This window comes from Penicillium macrosclerotiorum (assembly GCF_028827735.1).
Source record: "Penicillium macrosclerotiorum strain IBT 26536 chromosome Unknown utg000003l_segment0_segment0, whole genome shotgun sequence".
NCBI classification, from domain to species: domain Eukaryota; kingdom Fungi; phylum Ascomycota; class Eurotiomycetes; order Eurotiales; family Aspergillaceae; genus Penicillium; species Penicillium macrosclerotiorum.
Genome location: NW_026643083.1, coordinates 5,669,484 through 5,688,622, shown reverse-complemented (window position 1 = coordinate 5,688,622; position 19,139 = coordinate 5,669,484). Strand labels below are relative to the sequence as shown.

Sequence of the window (19,139 nt, the reverse complement as noted above, 5' to 3'; positions counted from 1 at the left end):
GGGTTCACGTGTTATTCTAATAAGAGCGATGGGATATTTCTGACTTGAGCCCTATTGCTCAACTTGATGGCCGATGCGCGTTGTGCTGTCAACAACCGGAAAAGGAATCCGTATAATGCCGAGGCCACCACAATCGTCCAATAAAGGCAAGCGACTCCAAACTACTGTAACATGCGGCCCCAACCCCTCCCCCCACCGCCAACCGCCCCTCTCTCTCGCTGAGTGTTGGAGCGACTCAAGATGCTGAAACGTGCCCTAAAGCCAGTGGAACCCTAGGATCTCTTGCTGCGGATATTGGTGATAATTCAATTTCTTATCAAGGGACTTGCGTTCTGTCTAGACTCACTAGCTTTGATTTTACGTCCTAGTTAGATTTGGTGGGCCTTGAAGTTCATGGCGGAAATTCACAGCCGAATCGGCTATGTCCACTTCTTCTGTGCTGGGAATGTTCAACATCACCCTCGTTGCTCATGCTCTTCCACCAATTGCAAGGATTTGAATATTGATATTGGGTTTTTATTGATCTAGGTTGAGAAACCTTCCCCGTGAACATAACCTGTTTCGTTCCAAGCAGGGTGATCGTTGTCATCTTTGTGATATCATATTCTTAAAGTCATCTATGAATAACACTTCAGATCCTGGAAGAATTTAGAAGAATACCACTAGGTTAGACCGCCAGACAATTTATCATTCAGTCAAAACTCTCTCAATAACACGTGCGTGCTGTGTCAGAATTTCATCTTTCTGTCGGCGGCCAATAAACTGCATATGACAGGGTGCTCCCTCAACCTCTTTGGGTAAATCTAAAATTTCTAGCAACCGTGTTGTCACCAGGAAAGATTGGGGGCTTACAAGGTGGGATATAGGTGAAGTCGCGGACAAATTCCGCACTGGTTGTTCCATTGGACTTCCCAGACGGAAGGACACAAGCCAGGCTCTGGGTGCGGGTTAGCAGATGCAATATTAAAATGGAAGCTCATATACGAAGCTCATATACATACGTCAATCAAGTTCACAAGAACCGTGTATGCTGGGACTCCGTAGGTGTCATGAGGGACTGCGGTGCTCTGGTACCGGGTCCGATAATGACATCTAGCTTGTTGTCCAGGTACACTCTGCGCATGCGCGCTGTGATGTCCGCCCTAGCCGCTTTCATGTCAAACAACCCAGACAGACTTATTGGTTTAGACTATCCCTCAAGATCATAGGTGTATTTCAATGATGGGATAAGAGATTTACACACCATTACGTATGTGCTACACCTGAGGTCTGATCTGGATCGATTCTGAAGAAGTTGAAAGAGAGATCGGATGCGGTATTCACAAAAGCAATCTGACCAGACAAGTCAATGATTTTATGGCCCGCATCAGCCAATTTCTTCACTGCTAGTTGAAGAGAATGTTGCACGTTCGGATGCAATGGAATCTTGGAGTCTTCTGGCAGAACACCGATCGTCAAAGTCTGCGGAGGAGTCTCCTTGGGCTATATCCAGGGAAAGCCTAAGGTCGAATCGTTCATGTCATCACTCGGGGCATCAAGCATGACATGCAAGAGCATTTCTGCATCAGTATTGAGTGACAGAGAGGACCTGCTACTGGAGCAATACCAGTCATACCGGATCGGGAGGCACTTGTCTGATCCCCATACGGAACGTGGCCAATACTTGGTGTGAAGCCAATCATACCACAGCATAGTGCGGGGATACGAATTGACCCAGCAGTGTCTGTACCAACTCCAATTATTGACCCTCCAAGTGCAATCACCGCACCTTTACCCCCACTGCTACCAAGGGTTTAAAACACGACCAAAAACATTGTTTTGCGAGTCGGCTGTCATCATAGTTGGCAGAACATTGGTCTTGGCATAGACCACTGCGCCAGCTTTGAGCACAAGGGCCGCCAAGGGTGAATCATGCTTGACTGGTTGATGATCCAAGAAAGGAGAAAAACCCCAGTGAAGAATGAACGCCTGCGACGTTAAATGTTTCCTTCAGGCTGTAAGACACGATGTCAATTGCTGGGCAATAGCAGCACGTTTGCAAAAGGCTGTCGCAACATTTAGTTCCCGGGCAGCCAGCTTGTCAAGAAAGATACTTGCATCAGATAGTTTAGTGATCACAATTCTCAGCGGCACTAAGATGGCCACATGTGGATGGTATATTGAGAACATAGCCATGGTTATTTTGTAGCATTTGTAATACTTCTGGTGATAACCGCAATTCAGATGGAATTTTGGCCTCAGCCTCGGCCCGCTTAACGGCAGCCTTGTCTTGCCAGGTGGACACGGTCATTGTTGTGATATGATTTTGACGTAGATGCTTTAATTAAATTGAAGAGAAACATCACCATATTTATACATCGTGAAGTCTTTGCGGGGTTATACAACTATGATGGGGCTTTGGGCGGAATTAACCAATGGCATGCTTTTGCGCGCAGAGAAAGTAGATTTGCTATTATCGGCACCATCTCCGATATTCACGGCACAGGAGAGATCACAACAACTTTGATTGAATACGGTCATTATTCACCACGGCATTCGACCTCGGATATCTAAAAAGTTCCCCAAGATACGTTCTGTTGAACCTGCGTGCTATGTATCACGCCCCAGTCTCGTATTTCTCTGAACTATCCAACCATGTTTCTCCTGTTAAAGGCATCTCCATGATGATCATTTTCAAATCATGTAACGTATGAGATCTATTATCATTTGTATAGCTCCAACTTTGATATTCAGGCAACTATTATCCTGGTAGTATATGAGTATAAGCATTGAACTGGGAACAGAGACGGTCGCTGTCTGCGAACCAGGCTCGCTTCTAGGGGTTGTGGAAGAGAAAGAGAGGACACCTAGGGATAGTGTAGAAGAGAAATGGATGTCTGAGTTGCTGAAAACAGCGAGGTAGGCCTTATATATCACATCTCATGTCACAGTGCTAGCTCATGCCTATATGCCACTTCCCCACTACATCATCTAGAAATATCAGGCTTCCTTGTCCACGGCCTTCCCCCTGTCTTCCCCTGCCACTTTCAATTTCTCCTCCTATCCTTCCTTGTCATCTTTATCCTCCATTTGCGCGTTAAGTAGGCTCACAAGATGCTCGGCTATGATTGTGCCCATAAAATCATATCCAGCCGGCGTCAAGTGGAGGCCATCATCGAACATATTTTCCTGGAATTCAGGCGACGCAGAATGATAAGGTATTCTTCTGTGTAGGTCAAATGCGTGGCTATCCTAAGTTTAGTACGGTTTCACGAAATCTAAAATTCATGAAACTCACAATCCTTCAGCTTGGTGTGCAAGAATATACGAATTTAGCTTCGACCGTCTCTCATCAAGAGAGCCGATACGAGCTTTACATTCAGGAATAGTCAAAGCGAGTACTTTGGCACCTGTTTCAAGGGCGACGTTCCAGGACTTCTGGATAGCAGAATAGATCTTATCAGGCTGATATCCATACCCCAGATCACTGGTTATCGGCAAGGAAAAAGCGAATTAGCAAACATATAACACTTGGGATAGGTATAGAACGTGGAAACCTCACTTAGTCCCGCCAAGAAAAACAACCCAGTCATACTTTGTACGGTCGCATTTCATCTCGATCCGTGACAGGAATGCCCCTGGAGGAGATACCACCAGATCGCCGGATTGTCCCGCCACAGTTGCTTGTACCTCTAGCCCCGGGAACTCGTTCTTGATGGTCTCTACAAGTTTTTGTGCGTATGGATGAAATTCAAGCCCGTAGGAATGGAAGCCTGCTGTAAGGGAGTTCCCGAAACAAAGAATCGACAGCTTTTCGGTCATTTTGTCTCCTTCGTTTCTTCACTCTGTGTGGTGTAAATTGAAAAACTAGGAGATTAGAATATTTGTGAGATATTTTTCTAGTTGATGATCGCAGAAAGAGCTAGAGGATGAAGAGAAAGAACACAGCTCAGTAGGCTGCGACACAAACCTAGTTGGGTCCTACACTAAGAATCACGTGCATCCTTGAAATATATTGGTATCCTACTTAATTACACTCCTGAATCGAAGGTTTTCTTTCCGTATCATTTTATATTGACTTTCTGGTACATGTTGATTTTCTACTTCGTATATGCCTACCACCATGATAATTGAATAGAACCTGGTTTATACTGTCAGTCTTCACACTCCTCGAGTAATTTTATGAATCAGATATCAAAATTATTATAGAGTGTAGTGGGGAAATGGCGGTCTGCAGGATGACTCAGGATTGATGTATATAAGACTACCCCGCTCGCAGCAGCAGATAATCAGACACCTTCTCTTCTTTATATTCCTATGTCTTTTCCCTAGCATTCCTATTATTCCCTAGAGGCTGGACCTGGGTCGCAGACAGGTGTAGCCTTACCCCAGTTCAATAGCTATATTTTATTTTAACATTCCAATTTACCTTCGTCGACCAGGCGTAATTTTTCCTTAGAAAAGATGGGTTTCCTAGGAAACAGATCCACTCCCGAGTCGAGTACCTGGGACTCATTGCACAGGCTACCGAGTCTATCAAAAGCAGTGATTTTAGCCGGAACGCAAATATTTCAAGTTTGTCCAATGACGCAAATGGCACGTGTCTCTTGGAATCCGTCCATAACTGGCATATACATGTCCATAGAAGTAGTCATATCTCCTTTCTGCGAAATCTGAAACAGTTTATCTGCCATCATGTGCCGTATCTGAAGCCGTGACTTCTAGCGAGAGCAAACTTACACGCGCTAAAACGTAGCAAACGAAAATCTGCAGATTTACGAGATATTACATACCAGGATGCTGTGTACTTCCTGTTTCTGGTCGATTACCTGGTGGACCACCATTGTGGAGAAGAGGAGCCAGTCCATAACTCTAAATGAGTGTATTGCAACGACATGCTTCTGGGCAAAATTCATGTATACTGTCTCGGAAGGGGAAACTGGCTACTCAAAAAGAGCATCTTGACGATTTCCCCAGAGGCGGTGCTGGGTGCTTAGGGCAAATATTCAAACGAGATAGGCTGTCCATAATCAAGCGATCTCGTATCGTATACAATAAGGGCCGATATCTAATCCCTAGACTCCGCACTTTTCCCCTTTGTTCGTTTGCCACTCCATCCCGCTGTTCCGCTCATCAAAACCTATCAATTATACTCTATCAGCCTCCATATTCATTTCACCATGAGTCCGAACGAAGAGCATATGAATCTCGACGACCATGGCCCCAGTTTTACCGCGGAGCTGGAGGATCCAGTGTGAGTGGAGCTAATCCAAAAGATCCAGGAAAAGTTGGCTGATGAAGTGCATTGTCACTTGCTCTCTGGCTCGCGGATATTAAGAGAACATCTCGTATCAGACATCGACAGGGAGTAACTCCTCTGAGAGCTGAGCTTGCCAAATGCCTTTGCCTCTTCATTGAAATCGAACACTGACATGTTGATTGGTCAATGTAAGGACGTTTTCCCACTCACAATATGGCTTTTCTAGACTGCTTATATGATATGATTCCTATGGACTAGCCGTATCCAAGGGCCCAAGTAAATCTCTCAAATCCGAAGGAAGTAACCACGCTCTGCGACCATCAGTTAATCCACCTGTCCATCATCGCCCATCATCGACGATAGTGTAATCTCTGAAGTTCTTGTCACTCGGGACCTGGAATCCTCAAAGCCGTATAGTTTATCGAGATCGATTTAGTAGATAGAGTTGATAAAGCCAGTGAGACCGGGGAGCGTCTGGTGTCGGATGAGTGTATCCAGTTTGGTGATATTATTTTCTTCGATCGGCCAAATGATTCAGGCTTATTAGGTGGAGAAGAACTTAGAAGCTCAGCGGCGTAATCCCGTGCTAGCGCAGGGAGTACTCAGGCTGGACTGTTCTTTCACCGAGGCTCCGGATCAAACCCGCCTTTTCACTTATCCTATCTCCCTAGTTGATCGATTGCAGGTCGATAATTTGCAACCACAAATGAATCAACAGAGTTTATTTCCTTAGTAGCTCGCCTTCACTTTTCGCTAGATCTAGTACCTATATTAGTGCTATCATGGAATAAATTGCGTATCACCACTGTCAAAGCACCAATTTTCAGTGTGGTAGACTGCAGACGGAGAAATTACAGGTGCGGAGAAGGAGAATATTAAGATCAAGAGGTTGAACACCGGTGTCATGTTTGAAAAAAGTCGTCTTTTTGATAATGAGCCTTGAGTGTTTTAGTCTGTGTGTGAGTGGAAACAGAATCTACCATTGGATAAATATGTAAAATAGCTGCCCTTAGGACAAAATAGGATTGATAAAATGAGACGAGAGTGCGAGAGCTAATTTTTCATAATTGTTGCTATACTCGGAATTTTCAACCGCCTTCCACCACAACGAAGATTTTAGATTTTAGTCACCCACACAATTAAATGAGAAGTCCTAACAACATTCTGACTCCTTTTCCTCGGCGTCCTTGAATTATCCCACTCTCAAAGACCTATGATTTGTGTTTCTTAAATTCTATATAGTTTCAAACTCATTAGCTCACACCAGAGATTATAACAGCGACACTAAACTAACATTTCATTTTTGCTTCAGTTCACACCCCACACGGCAGTTTACCTTGTATCCCACCTATATAACATTTTATACGCTGGTCCGCAGGAAATAGAGCGTTGCAGCACTTGACAATCTCGAGGATACCGATACTACTTAGTGGAGCTGCCGTAACGGTAACGAGGAGTAGTGAAATCGCCAGAGCGAAAAAAATCTTATTCTGGAGGAGAGACATGTCTTGGTGGTGTTTCTCTTGTTGAAATAATTTATAATATGGAGTAACTTCCTAAATGTGCAGATCTATAGATACGGGAAGACCCATCTTATACTTTTGAAAATAATCTATGACGCTCGTCTTCAGTTAGTGACTGTGTGTTGAGCGGCAAATCGGTTGATCTAGAACGCTCGAAACGCTGCCTCGCCAAAATACCAAGGTCGGTCAAAGGTCTGCTCCGACCCCACTTCCCATCACCACGCTAACCACCTATGCACCTTTCCTTCTTCTCTCGACAACCACGGAGTGTCCTTGCTTATACCAGTAGGAAGTGAAGGATTGAAAAAGCCGATTACTGGAGGGTTGTAAATCCCTTGGTACGAACAAAGCAATCACGATACAAACGAAACTAGATTATTTCGGGTTTCTTTTACTACCCCACTAATCCTTGAACACTCACGATTTGCGCCAGTACACCTTATTCCAGAGGGTTTGACAAACAATTGAAGAGTCAAGGTGGCAACACTCGTTCCGGGAAGTATAGTAAAAAGTTGCCTGTGGGTACCGCGGCTTTCCGTTTTACGAAACCAGCCCTGAGTTTATTTGAAACTTCGTCCCAGACTCTACCTTGAAATGAGACCGGGTTCTCAACAGGCGTGTTAGGGAATTACTTCAGATCAGTAGTGATTTGTCACTGTAACGCAGTAGAATTACCCCGCCCTATTAAGCTCACGGAGCATAGTATACTCCTATAAGGGGGCGAGGATTAACTTTCCTAACTACCAGAATACACTAGTTAGTTAACTGTCTCTCTTCCTTACCTAGCCCACACTAACCTATAAGTATCTATTTTTAAAGTATTGCTAAGATTCTTAAGTATTTTTTTATAGTTTTCTAGCTTTCCAGTAATATACTCTCGTAGTTTTATCTAATAAGCTTTGTTATCTCGGTTAACTTAATTTAAAGGATTGATAGTAGGTAGGATAGGAGATATAGGAGATATAGGAGAAAGTAGAAGAGGGAGTTTAATAGGTAGATAAAGCCGCTAAAGGCTAATTTCCCTACCGTGTAGACTTTCCCTTCTTATAGTACGTATTATGATCGTAGTCTTCACCCTGCTAGGTAGAAGAGTATTTAGGTAGGTGAACTACCGCCCGAAGCCGCCTGAGTGGCCGGGGGGTTAGGGCGGCGAGCCGCAGACGACCGAAGTGAGCGCGAGGTAAGCGGAAGAAAGTGAAGGGAAGAAAGCACATTTATAATTTGGGAGAAAGGCAGTCAATCTGGAACACATGAAAAGTGCGGAACTCAATTTGGAAGATCCGACAACATTCATGTCCTAGTAAGATGTAGTTTAAGTGAGCGGTTCCTTTTGGTGGCGGCCTGGGTCCTAAGAGGAATAGTTCAACATATTCATCGGGAGCTGCTAAAAACATGGTAAAGACCAAATACTTCGCAACATTCCAAGGTTTCAATATAGTAGGACGGTATCGGCTAGGGAAGCTGGGATCCCATCGAACGCGATGCTCAATTTGATGATGTCTAACTATCTGAGTGTGTAGGCGGGTAATGTTGAATATCCTCTCCCTCGCTGTCTAGCGCATTACGGCGCTGGGTTCCGAGTATACCCGGAATACCACACAAAACACGTAGGGAATCGAATATCCCTGTAATGAGCTAACTGACGCACATGGAGATATGTGGGTCTCGGCGGTATTATCCAGTCTTCCTTCTCGACTCAAAATTGCATGAGAGAGAACGGGTCTTCTCCCCACATAACGGACACAATCCATTTACATCAAACCTTTGGCACCATTGACAAATAGCATTCAAAATTTGACATTGGGGGCACACTCTCGGCTCGATGAGGCTCTTGGGCATAAAGTTGTAAGCGGATGCTCCCCGCCATTCCAAGGGCCCCCAGATTTCGCGACAGTGTGGCACCTTGGTTATGTATCGATTGAAACGCGAGGAAAATACCCTACGTTGTAGGCCATCGTTACCAATACTCCCTCGCCTAGTACACGGAAAATGTCCCAAGAATTGACCCAACGGCCATTTATTGCGAATCGCATCAGGATCCCAAGTAAGTGAGAGAGGACAGCTCTCAGACCAAGGCGATAGCTTGGCGAAGTGCTTATATGCAATGTCGTGACACCTTATTAGCATCTAAAATCGGTCTCGTGTGGCATTCAGCTCGGGATCGACCATCATGATGGCACCGAAGTCCGTTATAAGTCTTTCCAAAGCTTCTGTTTGTACTCGGAATCCCACTTATCATCAGATTTGTACCAGTAGTGAGCTCTCTCGCCCTTGAGGACGCAGGATCATCACTGCTACTGGCTGTGTCGAGCTCGTGATCGATGACTCGCCGATAAACCAGGCGCCATCCCGGAATTTCCTGAGTTTCCGCTTCAGATAAATAACTATATGGAGGAACGTTGTTCGGGCCATGCTGTCTGAATTCGTACACAAATGAGGATTCGAGTCTCTCATCTGTTGAAAGTATTGCAGTAGATTAGGAGGTATGCTGTAGTCCCAGTTCGCAAGTCGAGTGAATGGTATTATCACACTATCGCAGTCAAAAATAAGGCGGTTATCAATCGCGGATTTTCGTTCCCGAATTTCGTAGTAACTCAATGGAATGCATCCTCGTAGTGGAAGTTTTTCAATAATCCACTGTCCTACTAACACGACCCGAACATGAGATATCCATGCTAGATCATGAAAAATATCGACAAGTTGGTTGGCCTTTTGTCTCACACAAATCCTACCGCCGTCACCACGAAATTATGGTGCATCAATGCTCACTATAATTTCGGGAATCTGCAGATAAACTCGAGAATCGGTTCGGATGAGATGTGAATGAAGTATTCCGATTATGATACCCGCTGGGCAGTGCGGGTAAAGAGCAGGCGAAAGGGTCCGCAAAGGGAACCCGACCGAGAGAACGGATGACGAAAGGAGCGACTGGGCCACAATCACCCTGGAAATAAAGGGTGATAATGCGTTTGGGAAGACGGAGGATGGGCGGGAGGGGAGAAGAAGATGCAGAAATGATCTTACCCTCCCCGATTGTTATTATCGCGCGCCGTATCGAAATTATCACTTATCGCGCGCCGCATACCTTGGCCCACGGGGAGAGATACTCGGTACGGGAAGACGCGTAGACGGTCTTTGGCACTTAAATCGTCGTGAATGTCACGAGACATTGGATACCGAGCTTTGGGGATTTGACCGTCAGGACTCCCCATCGAAGGCAACGGGTGTGGATGAGAATGTGGAGACTGAGGTCTCTGTATAGGTGATTAGAGACTTCGAGATGCAAAGTCGAGCTAGAGCTCATGATGGATAACGGATTTGGTGCTGGGTTTAACGTGGGAGCTTGGCGGATATTGCTGAAGACAAATTCCCAGGTTATGAAGCGAATTTTAATAGGCGATATACGAAATTCTCCGAGTGGACTGCGTACCCAGATCTTTTGGGGCTCATTAACACGAAGCGACATGATCAATATTGATGAAGATGTCATTAAGCATCTGAAGGCAGTGTATTTTATGTGTGGTGAGTTCAGAAGGAATGGAAGAAAGACGAGAAAAGCAAGTACTTTGGGAACGGGCGCACAAAGTGAACCGGCGCCTAGAGAAGCAGTGAAGGTAGTTCTCATAAGTGCCAACTGCCACCATGGGTCCAACATGTAACCCAAGCCAATTCAAGCCAAATTCAGATCAAGTTCGTTCAGGTTTTCACGATTAAGCTCCGTCAGATTACTACTGCGGGTTCCGATAGAGCGCCGAATCCCACCGGTCTTGCATCCAAGACTAGCTCCATTCGAAGGGCCTATGCTCGGATCCGTACATTCAATCTGGCAATGGGCAACGCACAATGTGGAAAGATCTCGCACGGAGAGATCGGGATGCTCCATAAATTCTGCTACAATCGAGAAATCTCTTTAGATTTCGCACGGAGATGTTAGGATACTAAGCCGTAAAGGGAAATTCAAGGGCATCGATTGGTGTTAAAAATCAACGAGGTCCTAAGGTTATAGATGTTTGGAGACATGACAAAACGAAGTGGTGTCGAGGACATGAATCTGTTCATCTCAGGCTATGTAGGAGGGAGAAGCAGGGACACACTCGCATTCTCCAATAGAGGTAATGAACGAATCATCTTCAATGACTCTGTGGCGACCTTTTTTACAAATCCAGAGAATTACAGATTGTTGAGCTCTGCTTTTAGTACTCGAGAATGGATGAACTTTGTAAACAACGACAATTAACATTCACGCCAGGGACACTTTAGACAACAGATGGAGAGTACTATCTTCAATGGAGCTATATGTCTAAATATTCTAACTACAATGAGCTCGTCTTAGCTTTATCCTAAGCAGGACTACTAGATCCCAGCACCACATTGAGGTGCGAGCTCTTCGCTGGGGTAAAGATACAAATAAAAGATACAGGAGAAAAACCAAAATAAGGGGCATACATACCTCATACTTACCCTGATCACTTACCTACTGAATTCCTACCTCGGGACTGATCACTTCTCCGATGGGCGTTGCTGCTTTCGCGAGAGAGACTACGGCGGAGACGAGGTCGACTCACGCTTGCGAAGCACATAGGGAAACGGATCGGACCTTACCGCCTCTCAGGGTCCGGTGAGGCGTGTGCGGTTTTTGTTCCCCTCCATCACAAAGATGCTCAAGCTCCGAATGGAATAAGCCCGCCATGAGGACCTGTTGGAACTCCCGTTTTTCGGAAATGGAGTGTCGACTCAGTGCGTTGGCGCAGAAACGAGTGAGGCTCGTATCAGTAGTAGCAGGAGCAAGCTCCTGAGCTAACCGCTCTTCAGCACGATCCCACAAGTTGACACTACGTACCCAAGCCCCGTGACTGGTCACCCAATCACCAGGCAAGAGACTGGCGAGCTCAGAGCAATCCTTACGGAGTTGTTCCTTGGTCTTGCTCTCACGGTGGCAGACTTGGTTTCGAGTCGCGTAAGCTTTGATTACCTCCATTGCTGCAGCTGTATCAAGGTCACTCCAGCCATCTTTCCGAAGAGCCTTTACGGATCCTTGGAGAGTGCAGAAGATCTGATGACCTCCATCAAGACGGTCCGTCTCGAGGCTAGAATTGACAGTGACCACAGATGATGGCAAAGGATTTGGGGTACGTCGTGAGGCGAGCTGAAGACACTTCCAAACGCGGCCGGCATAGTCTCCATACCGAAGGAGGAATTTCAGTTGTCGCAGAGCCTTCTCTATCGTCTCTATTTCGTCGATCACACTGCTGGTGCCGGCTGGCCCGCTCAGCATAAAGTCGTCATCTGGCGACGCCGATTCGATCCTGAATAGCTGTCGGTAGACATCCAGGGTGTCGCCAACTTGTCGGATTCGAGACTCAACGTCCGGTCCTGTCGCCACAGACCCGCTCGATGAGGACTCTGCACCTTGAAAAAAATGGGCTCTAGAAGAGATCCGTCGGATTTCTCTATTGGAGTAAACAAAGATTAGGGCACTATAGTGCATGCAAGGACCGATCACTCAGCTTTCTCTTCTCTCGCTCGGTCAACGCCACCACGGCGGGGGGACCTCTGAAAAAAAGACATCAAAATGGTCAGCAAAAATTTGGTATGCTGCGTACGAAGACGTTGGAGAGGAAAAGAGAGAGAGCCTACGAGCGCAAACAGAGGGTTGTCAATCAACAAATCTCTTAATTTTGAGGAAGTCGCGATGCTGAGAAGGTTGGTTGGCAGTAACGTAGTTGCACCCAGTAGTTAGCCACCGATAGTGCCATTCTGTCAGAGAACCCCAATTTTCCGCACTCTGTGGTCGTATGTGCTAAGTGTTACAACAAGAAGAAACACACACTCATTTTGCTAAAGTGAAACCAAACTCAGATTATCGTGATATATAGGTGAGTAGGTTTTGAGGTTGACACCTACCATGCCACGGTCAATTACAATTTTTTTTGAAGTATTAACTGCATCTCTTCATAGTCCAACATTCCCCGCGAACAAGACTCGAACTGACGAAGTTCCAGCCGCCATCGTAGCTACAAATCTGAGCAAGCCCAATTTTCCCACCGAAAATACATCCTTCCTGAGAGAAATGCATCCAGCTCTCCAGGTAGATAATTGGTGCTGACTGGCTGCAGATCATGATTACCTACCCACATCATGAATGAGTGGCAACGGTTGTGCACTTGAATTCACAGCTGTCATCTTCACAACTCCTCGCATCTCTCTTTCGCGTACCGACGTCTTCCACAATTCCTAAGGCAATGAAACTCAAAGTTTCTCGAAGCCTGCCCATTTCCCGGGCCAGGGCAGCCGAAGTACTCGCCGTTGAAGGAGTCCAGCACCTGGCCATCCCCCAGTCGGCCTTCGATATTGTTGAGGGACCGATCGGAGTGGATTAACGTGACAGCGACACATCACTCCTCGTGTATCAGATCGTTCAGGTTGGGACTTTTCGTTTGCACCAAGAACTCTCTGTGCCTGGCAGAGAAGACGCCAAGCTCGTTAAAATCTATGGCCGTCTTTTCTTGGCCACTGCCAGTCTCCAAAGCGGTCAATATCTGCATCATTAGTTACAACGTGATTTTAAGTACTCGCTGAAAATAATATCTAAATATTGAAAATTTCCTACGTTGAATGTTCGTTCAATTTAGCGTCTGGCTCTATTTGGCCCATAAATATCGATACTTGAGATTGTAAATTTCTGTAATTGCAAGTATATCGGCACGCGTTTGTCAAATTTGTTACTCAGACATGTATTTAGGTCGGCTATTTGTCGAATTATTCGCCACTTCTAACTTGCTAAGTAGGTATTGAAGGAAGAGAAAATCTATTAAAAATAATTAGTAAAGGTCTCTCTAACACTTTACAGTCTTGGGTTTTCACAAATTTTCATTCTTGATACCGAGGGCTTTGAAAGCATAGAAAGCAGTATATTATATGGTAGAGCAAGCCTCATACAATACACAGTTATTCCTGATTTGGGTTGCAATGTAAGTACCTATATGGCTTTCTAAAAACCTGTTTCGAACGTATTATGTTCCATCAAAATAATCTCTGTTGGGAGTTGCGATCCCTTTATTATTATTGATATCGAAAGAAAATCGCTTGTATCACCCGGAAAAGTCGCAAGTGCTCGGGTTCATTTTTCTGATTATTGCCCATTGCAGTGGGGGCAATTTGGAGTACGTACATTTGCATTTTATATATAGGTATCTAGGCGCTGCGCAAGGACGAGAAAAGCCTTCAAGGAATTGAAATCTATTGTTTGAAAATGGACGGAATTTTGCTATTCAGCTATTTGTTAGAAGCGGATACATAATGGAGCGATTATAGACCAAGTCTTGCAATCATCCAATTCTTTTCTTCAATGACGCCGAGTTATCGCACCAAATCTTGAATTCCAAAATGCAGCATGGATCTCCTGCATATGCGGTTGAGGGACTACCAAGCCATCTTCCACCAATTTATCCAGCCAGGCTTTTGCTGAGTCGCCCTTGAAGCCACTCTGATGATATTCGTTCAAAATCCAACCTAAATCGAGACCTTCCTTCCATATTCCAAAGAATTCTAGAAACTCGTCGTCGGGGCGAGACGGTACGCGCACAAGCTTGACAGGCCGTGATATCTCTGGGTCAGTATTTTTGCACATAACTATTCTCAAGGTGGAGAAGTAGATATGTTCTGGCCTGGTGGTAGGGCCTCGCCTGTTGATAGAGCCTGGCCTGTAGATCCAAACACTACGTGTTGGATGTTCTAAAACAAGACCATCTTGCGGAGCGTTTTGACGAGACTGAGTCATAGTGTAATGGGAAGGATTGAGTATTGACGGATGCGTGAACTATTCTCTAGAGAAGCTGTTGACCTTGGAGGCTGATCTAGAGATATGGGGAAAGAAATTGAAAGATATGGAGCGGTATAAATATTTTCAGAAGACAGTGTCAGAAAATAGCGTCGTCATCAATATATTATGATTTCCTTATTCATACATTACTAAATATGAAATCAATGCTCTATTATTGGATAAAAGTTCTATTTATCGATACAACGGATATTCACCCAGAATAGCATCGCCTGCTCAGTAACAGTTCTAAGAACATAATCACTTTCTATATTTATCCAGGTATAAATATTCGGAAGGCGCTTATTACTCTTAGGGATATGTATTATAGCTACATATTACGGATCGACACGAGCCAACAAAAGGTGTCAACATAGTAGGATGCGGTATCGGCTAGGAAATCTAGGATCCAATGGAACGAGATGCTCAATATAGTGATATATTAGGTGATTGAACTATCTAAGTGTTGAACCAGAGCGCTCTACGGCAAGCCTGAGAATGCAGGCAGGATGAGATAGGTCGGCGAACAGACAAACAAATCACCACACACCACGATAGAGGAAGCCTCCCAGAAGGAAAGCAGAAACAGATGAAGCGAAGAGAGTGTGAATGGTTTCTTTTTCTATCGGAGATGCGAAGCTACATCCTGTAAAGACTGTGTACTAGAAAGATATCCTCCAATCAGAGACCTCCCTAGTGTTGGCCATTTCCCCACTGCAGTGTGTAGGCGTGGGAATGTTGAATATCCCCTACCTCGCGCTAGATACCTCGCTGTCTAGCGCGTTACGGCGCTGGGTTCCGAGTATCCCTGTAACAACCTGACGCACACGGGGAGATGTGGGTCTTGCCTGTATTATGCGGTCTTCCTTCTTGACAAAAGACTCCAGGGGCAGTATGTTAGCCCAAGGTTACGTGCAGTCAGGTATATCTATCAGGCCCTAGGCCTAAGGGACCCTAAAGGGAGATTTCAACTAGTGATCAGGCTTAGTGACCTACGGGGTGATCAAACCTCCCGCCACATAAGACTTTTATATAGATTGTTGCACCCCATGTGACCTCCACCCCCCCCCCCCCCCCCCCCAACGTGAGGATGTGACATGTGGGTCGCGATTCGCGTGCTTGGGGCCGGTTGCGCGTGCTCGTGGTCCTGCTCCATAGATGATCCATCTCGTCGTTGCCGTCTCGCATCGCTTGCGGGCCTATGGAAACAGTCTGTGCTCGACCCCGGGGTCTTCCCTCCTGCTCTGCGGCCTGACGAGCCGCATGTGGCCTTGCGCGTCCGCAGCTGGCCTTCCCTCCGTTTCTGCTGGATACATAACCTCGCCCTGCTTCCATGAACCTGGTCGCTGCGCGCCGTGGAATGTTCCTTATTCCTTCAATGCCCTGCTCCTGACTCCTGCTTCGGAGAAGCGGGTGTTATGTTCTCGGTGCGCCCATCCTTGGTAGTCCAGTCGATACCAAGCCTGCTCTCGCTGTCGGGAGCTTCGACGGTACCGGCTATCCTTGTCCCAGAACCATGCTCCCACCCAGACAACGTCGGGGGGCGGCGCTAGCGCATGGCTTTCGCCCCTTTTGAAGAAAAAAAAAACCGTTCTGTGGCCCCCGGGAGGCAGCACCGGAAGGCGGGCACTGGCACATGATACTGACACTTTAGAGGAAACATGATTTGGACAGATGGAATACATGATCTTTAAGCTACCATGAAAGATGTCTGGGAAAATTGGACAGACTGTCCGGCTTACGCGCCAAAAATTGTGGCTCGTTGGGTGTTCGTTACTACAATATGTCAGTCCCTCTGGGGCGAGAGCGGTCGTACAACCGGTCGCAATTTTCCCCTTTCGAAGCCATCATCAGAGATGTTTGTCGCGACGAGGGCCATCATAGCTCCTTCTCATGGCAAGAGCGTTCATATGGTAGGCGTGATCAGCAACCTTACACCGAGAACGAAGGACGAATGACTGAGATGCAGACCGAGTTACTGAAACTGTTAGAATTACCTTTTAACGTCCGCATATGTAAGAAAGTGGACCTGATTCTGACAGCACCAGCCTTTTCTGTTGCGATGAAAATATTTTACTCACGTTACTTGCGCTGCTGTCAATGTTTTCGAGGTCGAGTAGCGATCGAATACACCTATAAGGACAGGTTCGCATAAAGGACGAAACTCTGACCTCTGCATTTTCTCTTGGCCAATATTGGTAGATTCTCTGGTGTCAGCGACAATCACATTCAGGGTGTCATCAAAAAGATAGAAATTTTGGGTCGACAACGCTTTGGGAACGGCTGAGGACAATTATTCAAACAACACGAACTTAAATAGGGAAAGACCTGACCCGTTTGCTGATAGTCTTGATCCTGACGGCACTCCCGTACAGCAGCACGTATTACAACGAGCCTTGAGAATATGGAAGGGTTGACTGGCAACACTCAGAAAACGTATTTGTCGTGACTATAACTCTTAACCCTGGAAAACAGACCCCTGCCAAACGTCGAGCATTCTTTGTCAATTTTTGAACAGGCAAAAGACCATATTTATTCTCATGTGGCAAATCCGGTCTCTGGAATATTGAGCTCTAGGTGAGCGTGTAGACAGCGCGTAGCTGTTCTCGCTCCTCTACGTGATAATAGCCATCAGCTGCCCATCCAACCAAAAGCAGTTAAGTGGAGAAAGCAACGCGAAAACACGTCTTCCGTGTTTCATTGAAATAAAGGCAGGATTTGTAACCTAGGGAGATGTGCTGGCTTACAACTGAGCACAAATAAAGGTTAAAAGGGATTTAACACTACAAACCACTGATCTCGTAACCGCTTTGACTGACGAGGCGTAAGTTTGATAATAGAACCTTTTATTTTGCCTGGTCGCATCTCCCATTCTGCTTCCTACTAGGCTGCTCTTTTAGGCGCCCGCTTTATCCCGCAAAAGGGTAGTGTCAGATATATGCGGTGATTAATGCTCAGCGGATAGGAGACTTCTGCGTTGTTCTAAGATTTCCAGCATATAACCTACAGACTATATACCTATATAGAATGAGCACCTAGCGGTCTAGTTTTAAATAAAATATCTTGCACTCTAAAATACAATTTTGTCTTTCCTAGGAGAGTTCCTCCTCCGTCTTTCAGTATTTCTCTTCTCAAAAAGTTCATCTCAAAGTATACGATTTTTCTCTTCTAGCCGTTATATCTTCTATCTAACTGCCTTTTGGAACTCTTGAAAGGGAGTGCCCTAGTCTATTACTGTTAAGAAACAAGGAAATTTAGTCTTTCACGACAAGAAGGGTATGATAAACGGGTATAATAGTATTAGCGTGCATATAGGATAGCTAGACCGGATCTATCACTATCAAAACAATACTACATAGTATTGGCAAAGGTCGCCATTGATCTGTAATTGGTATCACTCAAAGAAGATATGTACAGCAGCATTGGGCCGGAAGGGATCTACCAGTATCACAGCTTTGCCTCCGGTGGGCTCAGCAGCTTCTCGAGTCCCTGGCGCACTCGGGGCTCCATGCCATTTTTACCAGTGCGCATGGTCTCTCTCAGGACAAAGACATGTGTATACGTCCCAACCATCTTCACGTCTTCCTCGCCTTTACGGAAAATCCCGATTTCCCAGGTAACGCTGGACTTGCTAAGCCTAGCGACACGTAGCCCCACCTCCAGGAGATCTGGGAATGCCACGGAGCCAAAGAAGTCGCAGTGTGTCGAGGCAATAAGCCCAATTTGATCGGTGCCCGCATTCAGGATGGACGGTTTTCCATCAGCGCTCTTGGGGGTGGGGTTGTTCACGCTGAAGGGGTTCACGCCGCAGTGTTCGATCAGGTATGTGTTTGCAATGGTGTCGAAGAGAGCAGTATAGACGGTATTGTTCAAGTGCGCGTACATGTCATTGTCAAACCTGATCATCCACATTAGAAAGAATGGATCAATGGAGGAAATTGGCTGCCAAGAATCTCGTACCATCGAGTCTGGTGGACTTGGTGGTAACCATAGTCGCGGCGTGTGCGATGCTTCTTGGCCTCATACTCTGGAGGGGCCATCTTGTTTCTCAAGTATGCCCACTGGGCCTCTTCTGTTAAGTAAAGAAAGATAGAGTCTCCTGTCGAGAAGGTCCAGCGTGTTTATCGCAGTGATAGTCGCCTGCAATGCGGCATCTCCACTGCCGCGGCGACGGACAACCGAGGTCGACTGGTGATTAGGTAAGCCACATGACCACTTTCATTTGATCTAGATTTAGCAGGCTGAGCTAAGAGATCCGAGAGAGAGAGAGAATGTATATGAGCCAGAAACTGACTAGAATGGGATTATCGAGACGATGAGGACGGCTGGTGCTTTCCGCGGGGTCGTGATCCACCTCCACGATCGAGCCGTGCCTGGCCTTATCGTCGCAATCTCCAATTTTTTTTCTGCCCAAACTCTGCTGTCCGCCACCACTCCTCCAACTGCCTCCGTGCCTGAAACTCACTCCATCACTCATTGCCATCCTCCCTGGCTCCCTCACCTCGAATTACGGCCTATCTCTTGCGGCGAGGCAAATATCCTCTGCCCCCGCCGCCCT

At 46.0% G+C, this 19,139-nt stretch overlaps 6 protein-coding genes across 6 annotated transcripts; 1 reads left to right on the top strand and 5 right to left on the bottom strand.

Moving 5' to 3' along the window:
- Positions 1 to 687: 687 nt before the first annotated feature.
- Positions 688 to 1,156, bottom strand: N7462_004953 (uncharacterized protein; the record flags this gene model as incomplete). The annotated part of the gene is made up of 3 exons (XM_057076678.1): positions 688 to 789; positions 853 to 937; positions 1,023 to 1,156. The coding sequence occupies 3 exons, from the start codon at positions 1,154 to 1,156 to the stop codon at positions 688 to 690; spliced, it is 321 nt and encodes a 106-aa protein (XP_056936183.1).
- A 1,883-nt stretch (positions 1,157 to 3,039) lies between these two features.
- On the bottom strand, positions 3,040 to 3,801 carry N7462_004952 (SGNH/GDSL hydrolase family protein; the record flags this gene model as incomplete). The annotated part of the gene is made up of 3 exons (XM_057076677.1): positions 3,040 to 3,205; positions 3,278 to 3,466; positions 3,575 to 3,801. The coding sequence occupies 3 exons, from the start codon at positions 3,799 to 3,801 to the stop codon at positions 3,040 to 3,042; spliced, it is 582 nt and encodes a 193-aa protein (XP_056936182.1).
- Positions 3,802 to 4,550: 749 nt separating this feature from the next.
- On the bottom strand, positions 4,551 to 4,823 carry N7462_004951 (uncharacterized protein; the record flags this gene model as incomplete). The annotated part of the gene is made up of 2 exons (XM_057076676.1): positions 4,551 to 4,700; positions 4,773 to 4,823. 2 exons carry the CDS (start codon positions 4,821 to 4,823, stop codon positions 4,551 to 4,553), a joined length of 201 nt encoding a protein of 66 aa, XP_056936181.1.
- A 5,244-nt stretch (positions 4,824 to 10,067) lies between these two features.
- On the top strand, positions 10,068 to 10,374 carry N7462_004950 (uncharacterized protein; the record flags this gene model as incomplete). Its single annotated transcript, XM_057076675.1, is given in 2 exon segments — positions 10,068 to 10,284; positions 10,295 to 10,374. 2 exon segments carry the CDS (start codon positions 10,068 to 10,070, stop codon positions 10,372 to 10,374), a joined length of 297 nt encoding a protein of 98 aa, XP_056936180.1.
- Positions 10,375 to 11,323: 949 nt separating this feature from the next.
- Positions 11,324 to 12,250, bottom strand: N7462_004949 (uncharacterized protein; the record flags this gene model as incomplete). The annotated part of the gene is made up of 1 exon (XM_057076674.1): positions 11,324 to 12,250. One exon carries the CDS (start codon positions 12,248 to 12,250, stop codon positions 11,324 to 11,326), a length of 927 nt encoding a protein of 308 aa, XP_056936179.1.
- A 5,778-nt stretch (positions 12,251 to 18,028) lies between these two features.
- On the bottom strand, positions 18,029 to 18,621 carry N7462_004948 (acyl-CoA thioesterase; the record flags this gene model as incomplete). The annotated part of the gene is made up of 2 exons (XM_057076673.1): positions 18,029 to 18,479; positions 18,542 to 18,621. The coding sequence occupies 2 exons, from the start codon at positions 18,619 to 18,621 to the stop codon at positions 18,029 to 18,031; spliced, it is 531 nt and encodes a 176-aa protein (XP_056936178.1).
- Between the last annotated feature and the right edge of the window lie 518 nt (positions 18,622 to 19,139).